The 10,703-nt window shown below is 35.4% G+C and overlaps 5 protein-coding genes across 5 annotated transcripts; 3 read left to right on the top strand and 2 right to left on the bottom strand.

Moving 5' to 3' along the window:
• Positions 1-1,276: 1,276 nt before the first annotated feature.
• Positions 1,277-3,553, top strand: FG386_001925 (CpTSP12; the record flags this gene model as incomplete). The annotated part of the gene is made up of 1 exon (XM_067341318.1): positions 1,277-3,553. The coding sequence occupies one exon, from the start codon at positions 1,277-1,279 to the stop codon at positions 3,551-3,553; it is 2,277 nt and encodes a 758-aa protein (XP_067195561.1).
• Positions 3,554-3,624: 71 nt separating this feature from the next.
• On the bottom strand, positions 3,625-4,341 carry FG386_001924 (uncharacterized protein; the record flags this gene model as incomplete). The annotated part of the gene is made up of 1 exon (XM_067341317.1): positions 3,625-4,341. The coding sequence occupies one exon, from the start codon at positions 4,339-4,341 to the stop codon at positions 3,625-3,627; it is 717 nt and encodes a 238-aa protein (XP_067195560.1).
• A 644-nt stretch (positions 4,342-4,985) lies between these two features.
• FG386_001923 (uncharacterized protein) lies at positions 4,986-5,635 on the bottom strand (the record flags this gene model as incomplete). Its single annotated transcript, XM_067341316.1, has 4 exons — positions 4,986-5,261; positions 5,321-5,378; positions 5,440-5,537; positions 5,621-5,635. The coding sequence occupies 4 exons, from the start codon at positions 5,633-5,635 to the stop codon at positions 4,986-4,988; spliced, it is 447 nt and encodes a 148-aa protein (XP_067195559.1).
• A 1,313-nt stretch (positions 5,636-6,948) lies between these two features.
• On the top strand, positions 6,949-8,388 carry FG386_001922 (uncharacterized protein; the record flags this gene model as incomplete). Its single annotated transcript, XM_067341315.1, has 1 exon — positions 6,949-8,388. The coding sequence occupies one exon, from the start codon at positions 6,949-6,951 to the stop codon at positions 8,386-8,388; it is 1,440 nt and encodes a 479-aa protein (XP_067195558.1).
• A 499-nt stretch (positions 8,389-8,887) lies between these two features.
• On the top strand, positions 8,888-10,528 carry FG386_001921 (uncharacterized protein; the record flags this gene model as incomplete). The annotated part of the gene is made up of 1 exon (XM_067341314.1): positions 8,888-10,528. The coding sequence occupies one exon, from the start codon at positions 8,888-8,890 to the stop codon at positions 10,526-10,528; it is 1,641 nt and encodes a 546-aa protein (XP_067195557.1).
• Positions 10,529-10,703: the final 175 nt, after the last annotated feature.

The raw sequence follows: 10,703 nt of genomic DNA, 5'->3' as shown, positions 1-10,703 counted from the left end.
CCCGGCTGTCTAAATGATTCACGATCGTCTATTTGTTCTGGCTCCGGTCGAGGTTTACGCTCAAATCGGCATATGACCGTTGTTGGCGGGGCGCGATCGCTTTTTCCTCCTGTGGGGCCGGACTCCCTTCTGCTGAGTCACCGAGCTTTCCCGCCTTGCGCAGAAATCCGCGAGCACTTGGCCTTCGTCTTGTCGGGTTTAAAGCAGTCCAGCGGAAACGAACAGATAGACAGAAGGCGGGTGTGGATGGAGAGTGCAGCGAGAAGTCCTTTCCTCCTTTTTTCAGGCCTCGGACTGGCCTTTTCGCTCGTGTCACCAAGCGAGTATGTCGGGCTTTTAGGGTGTCTGCTCTGTCCTGCGCGGGCGGCCACTGTCTTTGACTCTCGCGTGGGCCGCTCTCTTCTTGGGTAGCCCAGGCGGGCGAATTCGCATGCTTGCTTGAGTGGCGTTTTTGCATTCGCGTTCAGGGAGCTTTTAATGCGTGCATTCCGCGAATTCTGGTGCTTTGCTTCGTGGACGGCCGACTACTCCGTTTCGGTTCGACTCCGGAGGAGTGCGCGTTTCGGGTTTGCTAACCGTTTCTCGTTTCGTTTCCGGCTACCCGGAGGCCGGGGCCTGGGGTTGGACTTCGACGGAGGGAAGGCGATGAGCTACGGAAAGGAAACCAGCGCACAGATGGTCGATAGGTTCGCTGCGAATTCCGCTTCCTCCCGGGCAAGACCCCCGATTCAACCAAGGCGCTGGAAACTACATGACTGACGGGGCGACTGATGACTGCAGCAACTCTAGGGCGAGTCGCTTCCGCAGGAGCCGCAAACCGAGTCGGCCTAGAAAGACTTTGAGCACACCGAAACAAATCTACGAGGTGCTCTGAACTCTACACCATTAGTGGCAGCAATTATAATGGCGACTAAATGTTGCATGCGGAGAAAAGGCGCCACCGTGTGTAACCAAAATGTACATGTAATGGTAGAAATCGACATAAGACGGTTGGTGGTGAAATACATGGGAACATAAAAATAGTTAGATTGGCATCGGGGAAGGCGTTATGAATTCCCACATATTAGATGTTATTTGGTAAATACGTAATTGTTGGCTTGAATATAAAGCTTCGTTTTTGGCGTGACAGTACTACCAGAAGAGGTAAATAAGCACAAGGAACAGGATTGCATTAATATGATGAGAAAGTGGGGTTAAGTTGTATGTTCTTGACCACAAATAGACAATGAGAGGACTGCAAGCGTTGTCGCTTTTTTTCGTGACGTTGGGAGTACAAATGGGATGCGAGGCCGAAGGCTCGGCTATACAGGAATACAGTAATGGAAGTTTGCTGAGATACAGACCGGAGAATGGGCCTATGAGCAAAAGTTTGGATTTTGGTGACGACAATGACGGCTTTGACGATGGTTTCTTGGAAAGAGGGGGCGAAAACGGCACTTTGGCAAACGAGAAAAGCACAAACGATGATCTAAATCCAATAGTGGTAAATCAGAGGGAGTCACTGATAAAGAACATAATAAAAGGAAGGAAATATCACGATGATTTTGAAATGAACAAAACAGTGATATTTCACGTTGAAGAGAAGAACAGACTAATAGATTCAGATATAGAAGTGATTGTTACATTAAGACTGCCTTTTTCGACGTTTGAGGGTCACCAAATAGATTACTTGATAATATCTACACCCCCCTTGTATTCACTCCCTAGAACTGAAAAACTATGTGAGTGTATGGAACACTTGAGAGAGTACGAACACGGTTTGTTGAGAAGAAAGGAATTTGGGATAAAGTGCACAACGGTCTCGGCAAACAACTCAATTTATTTTGTAATACAAAGCAGCAAAGACAAGTCGTTTTCAGCTCCAGGAACCTATAAATTTTTGTTAAAATTAAGAACACCTGTTGAAACAAATAAGGTGCGGAATGACCCGAAGAATTATTGGTGGTTGTCAAAAATACGTTTCTCATCAGGGCACTATATAACTAAGGTTTACGAAAACACCCGTTTAATAACGAAGACTGAATGTCAATGGGGGCCTTGGAGAAGGGAAACTGGATGCAGCTCCACGTGTAATGGAGGTGTTGAAATATGGAGGAGAACGCTTCTATCAGGAGAGGACGAAAATTTGTGTGGAGGAGTCTATCAAAAAAGAGAATGTGGGACCAAACCTTGCAATGTGGGCTGTCAGTTAGGACCTTGGGAAGAACTTGTACCGTGTACAGTAAGTTGTGGTGCTTCAAAGAATAACGGAAAAAGAATAGAGTATAGGAGAATATTGCTAATGAATTCAGGAAACGGTCCTGATTGTGAAAAAATGTATCCGTGGGATGATAAAAAAAAAATGGGTTGGAATGAATCACTTGGCATGGTTGTTAGGTATTCAGAATGTTCATACCTGATGAAGGAAGACTGCGAAAAAGAGCTTGGCTGCAGAGTGGAGAGAGAGAATTTAAGGACAATTGCATCTGAGTATCCATGGGGTTATTGTCCGTTCCCCTGTGGTGGTTTTGGCAATATAACGAGCATAGTGCAGGTGGCCAATGGCATACCCAGATGGGTGGGCGAAAAATTGTATCCTGATAAGTTTGAATATCCATGTGTAAGCCATAAAAAACCTATTTTGGAGTACAAACCCTGCAACACAAGTCCGTGTTTGGATTGTATGGTTTATTTAGAAGATTCTGAGTTAAATAAGTTGACTAATATATGGATTTTTTTCCATTTGTTCCAAGAAGCAGACGAAATCAAGTTGAAGTTGCCAGATGGATTCACATTTATAAAGGACGAAGATCATGAAATAATAAAAAATGCAACGGACTTTAACACTAACAACAGCAGTAATACCATGATCGATAGTATAAAAACAGCAATTTCAGTAAGCGATAATGGTTTCATTGAAACTATTAGGAAAGCAATGAATAAATCCTTGTTTAGCTTTGGCACTGGTAATAGCGGAGGTGGTGGGAGCAACAATGTTAGCAAAAGCGATAGTTGTCAGGTTACAGCAGCATCATTTGGATCCATAAAAAAATGTAGTATAACGAAGAACAACAACAACTATTACAACGAGGCAACAATAACGCTAGAAAGCACAGTTAAAGCCACAAAGTCAATATACAGCAAGGATAAAAGGCTTGAGAAACCAAATTGGTTGTTTATGCCGTTGTATATAGAAACGGCCCAAGGACTGGTATTATCAGATGGTAGTGTAAATAGTGAGCAGTTTAAATTATATGCGCGTGGCTCTAATTCCCTTAAGGAGCCAGAAGAACTGGTTTGTAATTTGCAAACAAAGCTCCTAATACCGTATCCGTGTTACGTTGATTTAATACCAAAGGATTCAAGTGAATGTTTAAATTGTTCAAAGAGCAATAATTATGATATAGCCGTATATAGACAATTCAAACCACCTAAAAACGGAGGAGCTTGTTCTGTACCCTCAAATAAAAGAATAGATGAAACTATAACATTAATTAACTGTCTGAATGTTTGTCCAAATGGCAGAAGATACGTAATGGGAACGGACAGGTACATGAAAAAGGTTGGGTTTTAGATAGACAAAAAACTATATAAGAAAAGATAATTAGCGTTTTAAACAAAAGCAAAACTATCATAGTCATTTAATTAGGATATAAGAGCTTTATATTCGTCATCTTTGTGAGTGGCAGATTCAATGTCTTTGTTGTCCTCGTTTTTGGTATTTTTGCTCCCTGTTGACGTAATTGAAGTTGTTTCTGTTGATACATTTGTTGAGGCGTCGTCATTTTCATTCTCAAGAAAGAAAAGAAGATTTTCAGCAACAAAAGAACAGAATACACCAATCAATATAGAGAGTGAGAACAGAACTACGAAAAATACAACAGCTTGAATAAACGCAATGCTCCATTTTTTCAGCAATACAATAATGGTGATGAAGAATATAAAGTCTTTTATAATATTTATATAGTTACAAACCATGCATATCTTCAGAAAGATTACGCTGTATGTCGATGCCGTAATTACGCCAACAAAACCAGTAATAATTCCCAGTACGGAAGTTGTGTATAATAACATTAATAGTTTACCAATGTCATTTGTGATTGAATCAACTATGGTTGGAAATAAAGCTCTTAAGAGGGTAAATGGGTTTGAGGTTGATGATGACGAGAGGCAAACAAAAAGTAATATTGTACTAAATAGTAATAGTGATACGCTCCAAAAGGAAATAACGCGATTTAGTGCAATTTGTGTACTCCTTGTACAACAGCAACAGTATCTAAATATATCCAAAGATCTGCCATTCGTTTTTGATATTAATTTAGACCACGGTCTAGGAGGAAAAATTAACGAAATGAAGTTCATGCTTACTATCAATATTTTTGTGTTTTCACCTTTTTTATATATCACCCTTTATAACCAAATATTACTTAAAATATGAATATAAATAGCAGTATTGATGGTTTTAATTCCTATAAAAGAAAAGTTTAACCTTAAATCGTAATATCGCCTTTTTAAATAATTTATTTAGGGGAAAAGTGTTATAGTGCAATATTGTTAAATGATTTACTCATAAATTACTATTGAGGGTGGGTTCACTTATATTAGCGAAAAAAGTGTCGAAGAAAATTTTCCTACTAGAAGTATACGGCTTGTGCTTTTTATAATAGAACAAAGAAAGTAGTAAAGTTTTAAATAAGTAAAGCTTTAGGTTTAGCCTGTAGGCAAACCTTGTTTGCTATCGGAAGTCTATAAACTGTTCTTATTACTCTTCGTTATTTGCTGTTATAAGAACATTCTCTTCTTCCTTTTGTGTGAAATATATGTATCGTTAAGCTGCTCAAAAAGAAAAAAGTCAACTCCTGGTTTACTTTTTTTACTCTATTAGACTATTATTTATCCTTAAATACAAAGAAAAAATATAATTACATGCAGGCGGGAAACCGCCGAGATTACAGTCTTTATGTACATGAACTTATATAAAATACAGGTATAAAAAGGTTAAGATATTACTTGAATATAGACAGCATTTTGCTGAGACCTTCTACTAATTTTTCAATTTTTACTGACTTGGTTTCTGACGCATTAATGTCCAGAGCCTTAAAGAATTCTTCAGTTTCAGTTGAATTGAATTTGTTGCTTCCTACTGTAGTTAGTCCGTACTTTAATAGGTCTAAGTCGATTTCTCCCGACTTACTAACATCTAATAGTTTAAATAAATTTCTGATTTCATCTTCAGAGGGAGGGTTTAAGCTGTTGTTTTTTTTAACGTAATCTTTAAGTTCCTTTTTTTAATAGAAATTTAAGTCAAATAAAATACTAGAATTTAAGTTTTAAAACTTACTTGTAGTGAAAGAGTCTTTTTTTCGAGTGATTCGATGTACGTCCTGACACTTTCCTCCCTTTAGGATGTTTTTTAAGTATAAATTTGAAAATGCAAATACAGTATATTATTAAACTTACGTCACATAGTGGCCTGCTAATATTAGTATTCTATGTGTGAGTTTACTATCATATTCATTTTTTCCCTCGCAATCAAGTATTTTGGCACAAGACTCAATCTTTATTGGTAAGATAAACAATGTAGAAATGATTTACAAAAGTATAAGTTATGTTTGTTTATTTAAGTTGGCACAAAACTTACATTCTTTTTTGACATATTTTGTTAATAGTATTTTTGATTTTAATACAATTAAATTTTCAATTATGTTAAATTTTAATGAATATTAAACAATGTATTTATGTAATGCAAAAAACGAGAAAAATTGCCAATGGCACAAGTACTAAAATAAATAACTCTTGTATGTCTATTCAACTTAAATCAACCCTTTTTTGTATATATTTTCTAGTTTTTTTAATTAAATAGTGAGCAATAAAGGAATGTTTGTGACATCTATTATTAAGCAAACAGTTAGTAATTTAAGTGACATAATATGAAAAAAATTCACAACCCCTAAATGTACACACAGAATAAAAACTATAAATGTGCCCTTTTATAATTAACATTAGGATATGACATGCACACATGGATTAACTTATTTGGGTAAAACTCAACTTAAAGTCTGACATTATGAACCAGAGCCAACGGCTATTTGAGTTTTCACTCTAAGTTGAGCTCAAAAAACATAATAGTGTATTAACAAACAAAAATAAAGACACAATTAGTGCACTCCCAAAGTTTGCCCTTAGCATGTGGACTAAAAACCTATAATATGGAGCAGTTCACTTCATTTGAACGGTTTAATTAACATGGAGTGAGAAGTTTGCTTGTTCCCCCCCTCCCCCCCTATATGTAGACTCACTGTTTGAATATATTTTTTTTTTCACTTGTTACAAATTACAGACATAATTGGCGGTGCTTTTTTCCTGTAGTTTATGAAATATGTTTGCTACTCGAATCAAAGTTAATTTTTAATTCAGAGTTAGATAAAGATATTGAAGAAAGATTTAGTGATTTTAGGAGTATTTGAATGCCAAAAAGAGTGGCATTTATTTATGGGACTAAGAATAAGTCTAGTTTAATAAGCATCAATTTGTAATATAAATAGGAAGCAAAATGTCACACAGTGTATGCATGCACCTGCTTATATTAAGTGGGAATAAAATGCTTTTTTTTTGAGGTAGCTTTTTTATTAAAAGTAGCAATAGTATAATGAATTTGAAGTGATAGTGTAATTTTGATTCTTGAATTAAATATTTTAATTGTTTGAGCCTGTTGATATTTAAGATTAGTAAAGGTTGAATTTCTGACAATTGAGAGATAGAGAAAATCGGCCTAAATAGTAAATAGTATTGGACAACCTATTCATAAAGGTACACTTGTTCGTTAAGTTACTGAATCCAATATTGTAAGCTGTAATTGAAGATTTTTGATACGATTTCACAGTATTGATTTTTATTCTAAATTAACCAAAACAAAGTACTTTAAAGTAACGTATGTTTACCAGATATTATCTTGAATAAAGACGAAATATGAAAACTTTTAACCTCGGAAAACAGTCAGGAAATATCTTACCATTAATAGCACTGTTTTGGTTTGCATTATTATTTAGGGAGTACATTCTAAGGGAACGTGGTGTTAGTGTTTTTTTAAGTGTGAAAAAAGAGTCAACAGGAAAATATACACTTAATAATCACATAAAAAAGAATAAGTTCACGGGAATACATGAATATAACTATAATTCCGATGACAGTGCATTATATACCGACTTAAACGTGTCTTTTCTTGAATTATTTAAGAAGAAGAAAAATTCAGGAAAAGACAAAAGTTCAAAGAAAGAATTAAAAAAATTAGAGAAAAGTCAAAAAAAGCAGGACAAAGAAGATGAAAAGAAAATCAAGAAAGAGGCTAAAAAACAAGGAATTGATTCTAAAGCTGTCAAACAAAAGCTTAAAGATTTGAAAAAAGAATTAAGTAGAATGAGAACGTCAGGAAACAGAGATGCAACGCTAATGGGATTATTCCAATCATCTGGAGGTTTTGCAGCAATTGGAACAGTTGCATCAGGTATTGGTTCAGCTACAAATGTTGCTGCAGGTCCATTAGTGCCAAGTGGAGAGAGTTCAGTAATGAGTTATGCTGGGGCTCAAAACACGGCTGATTCAGATGGGGACGGAATACCAGATAGTCAGGAAGTTGGAGGAATGGGAACAATGCAGACAACTCCCTTAACAAAGGAGGAGAAGAAGAAACAGAAAAAGCAGGATAAAATCGACGAGGAGACATTAAAAAATCAATATGTAAGTGCAGGTATGACAGAAAAAGAGGCAAAGAAAAAGGTGAAAGAAGGTAAGAAGCAACTTAAAAAACTGAGGAAGACTCAACCGAGAGCCACCTTGTTTACTATGAATAGTCAAACAACAACAAGAGTCATAGAAGGAATAGATGGGAGTATGTCGACTGCAATGGAAGCAATTCAAACAACTCCTTTAACAAAGGAGGAAAAGAAGAAACAGAAAAAGCAGGATAAAATCGACGCGGAGACATTAAAAAATCAATATGTAAGTGCAGGTATGACAGAAAAAGAGGCAAAGAAAAAGGTGAAAGAAGAAAAGAAGAAACTTAAAAAACTGAGGAAGACTCAACCGAGAGCCACTTTGCTGAATATGAATAATTTTGGAGTCGTTGGAGTAGTCGGAGCAGCTGGTATGGTGGCAGGAGCAGCAGGATCACCTGTGGGATTGGGGCAAGGTATGCAGCCATTAGACTTAAATTCGGTTGGTTCAAAATTATCAGATTTGGAATCAAGAATTGAAAAACTCGAGAGAAAGAACAAGGCAAGAAAAGCTCAAATAATGAGTTTGACAGAGTATGTTAATAAAATGGCCAAGGTAGTTAAGAGGTTGTCGGTAAGCTCTAGAAGCGGCAGTTCATTGGGTCAAAGTTTTGACGACGACGACGACGACATTTAGGGACAAGAAGTGGGAAAATAGAGCTGTTTATTATTTAATTAACCACACATTATGGCATGGAGGAAAAAAGCAAAATGGGAAAATGATATTGGATAATGGGCTAGACAAAAGTGAACAAATTAAAATGATTTAGGCACCTGATTATAGTTACTTTTAATTTCTTGATAAAATAGACGTTTATATAATATTTTAATTTTCATAACGTTCTTTTCTATTTGACTTGCCTGCTTAAAGATTAATCCAAGGGCGGCAATTTTTTAAGGCTAGTTTTTCTTTTATGTGTAGTTATGAAGTTGTAGATGTGATGATAAATAGATGGAAAAAGGTACCGGTATATATGTGGCGAATGACATTGAAAAAAAGTAGATTTTAGCTAGTTTAGGTTAAGGTTTATAATTGCGGAAAACAGAGCAGTTATAGACAAGGTCATTTCCCTATACTTGGGAATTTTGTCTTTACTTCCAGCTGGACTCTGCATAATTTATACATTAAAATTGAAATGGAAGATATACCACTGAGAACATATTGTATGATTTTTGGTTATGATGGCACAGGATACCATGGAATGCAGATTCAGATGAGGAATAACAAGAAGGTGGATGAAATAGAAACGATAGAGGGAGAAATAGAAAGTTGCTTCGAAAAACTAAATATATTTTATGTAAATGAGGATATAAACAAATGTAAGAGTAGAAGATCGAAAATAGGAGAGAGAAACGTGACAGAAGACAACTTTCTGAAGAAAATAAGGTGGTCTAGGGTTGGAAGGACAGATAAAGGAGTACATTCTGTTTGCCAAGTGGTTTCTTTTAGAGCAAAGATAAGGATAAACAACGAATTATCGTCTATTATTGACAAAAAAAATAAGGATGAACGCACAAGGGAGTTGGTGGACAACCTTTTGATGGAGAGAAACATATTAAATAAAAAAACAGATATTGATGTGAATATTGGGGATCGTGAAAATCCTAATTTCGGAGTAAACGAAGATAATTTAAGTGGAAATGGTAATAAGACCAGAAAAATAAAGAACAATCCTTTATTGCCTTTTATAAATGATAGTTTGAAAAGTGACAATGTTGAAAGTAATACATCACCAAGTGAGGAATTCATAAACGAATTAATAATATTGAACTACATAGTTGAAAAAATGAATGAATTACTTGATAGTAGAATAAATGTATTTAAAATAATAAGGGTCACGAAAAACTTTGATGCTCGTACGGATTGTTCTAGAAGACAGTATGAGTATATAATGCCAGAGTATTTATTGTATCCGGTAGAGTTGACTGACTTAGAGCTTAAAAAAGAGTTGGAAAATGTATGCGAGTTAAGATATAAACAGGAATTAATTGAGGTTAACAATAATAAGAGAAGAAAAAGAGAGGAGAGTAATGGTACTAGTAACAACGTTGAGGATAAGAGTGAAAATATAAAAATATTCGAATTTCACCAATTAAACAGACAAAATAATTATGGTTTTGGTAACGACAAAAAACTGGTTAATTTTGCTAACACTCAAGGGAGAGATAGTTTTCTAAATAACTTACTAAAACACAAAATTGACAACAATAAATTAAAAGAATTTCAAAGTATACTAGATGAGTACACGGGAACACACAGCTTTCATAACTTCACATCAAAATCGAGTTATTACGATTCGAATTCGTGGAGACATATTGATGATATTAAAGCAGAATTTATTGACATTTCTGACAATGAATGCGTTAATAAAATAAATACAATAAGAGTGATCATAAGAGGACAGTCATTTATGCTTCATCAAATAAGGAAAATGATTGCGTTGGCCATTGAAGTTTTTAGGGGTACAGCTCCCAAAAATGCAATTAAGCTTAGTTTTCTCCCAAATAAACTTTTCATTCATCTTTCACCAAGTCAAGGTCTCTTATTAGACCGCGTGTCATACAGAACTTACAATATAAAAAGAAGCATATCTACTGAAAAAAAGGACTTTAATGTTCACTCAATTTCATTCGACAACAATGAATGTCAATTTGTCAAAAAGATGGAGCGTTTTAAACGCGATTTTATATACAAGAGAATATACGAGACTATTACAAAACAATGCAGTCTCATCAAAAAGGATGATGCTAGAGAAGAATACGACAATAACAAGTAAGTTTGTGTCAATATACACTTCAAAAAAATTTAATTAACTCTTGTTTTATTGCTGCATGCATTATCAAATTCCCGCCAAAACATCATAATACTAATCTCAAACAACATATGTTATTTAACCTTTCATTTGATAATAATACTCGTTTTCAAATAATAGGTGGATAGAGTGGCTTGAC

Source organism: Cryptosporidium ryanae, assembly GCF_009792415.1.
Source record: "Cryptosporidium ryanae isolate 45019 chromosome Unknown contig_29, whole genome shotgun sequence".
NCBI classification, from domain to species: Eukaryota; Apicomplexa; class Conoidasida; order Eucoccidiorida; family Cryptosporidiidae; genus Cryptosporidium; species Cryptosporidium ryanae.
This window is presented reverse-complemented; position numbering and strand designations above follow the sequence as displayed.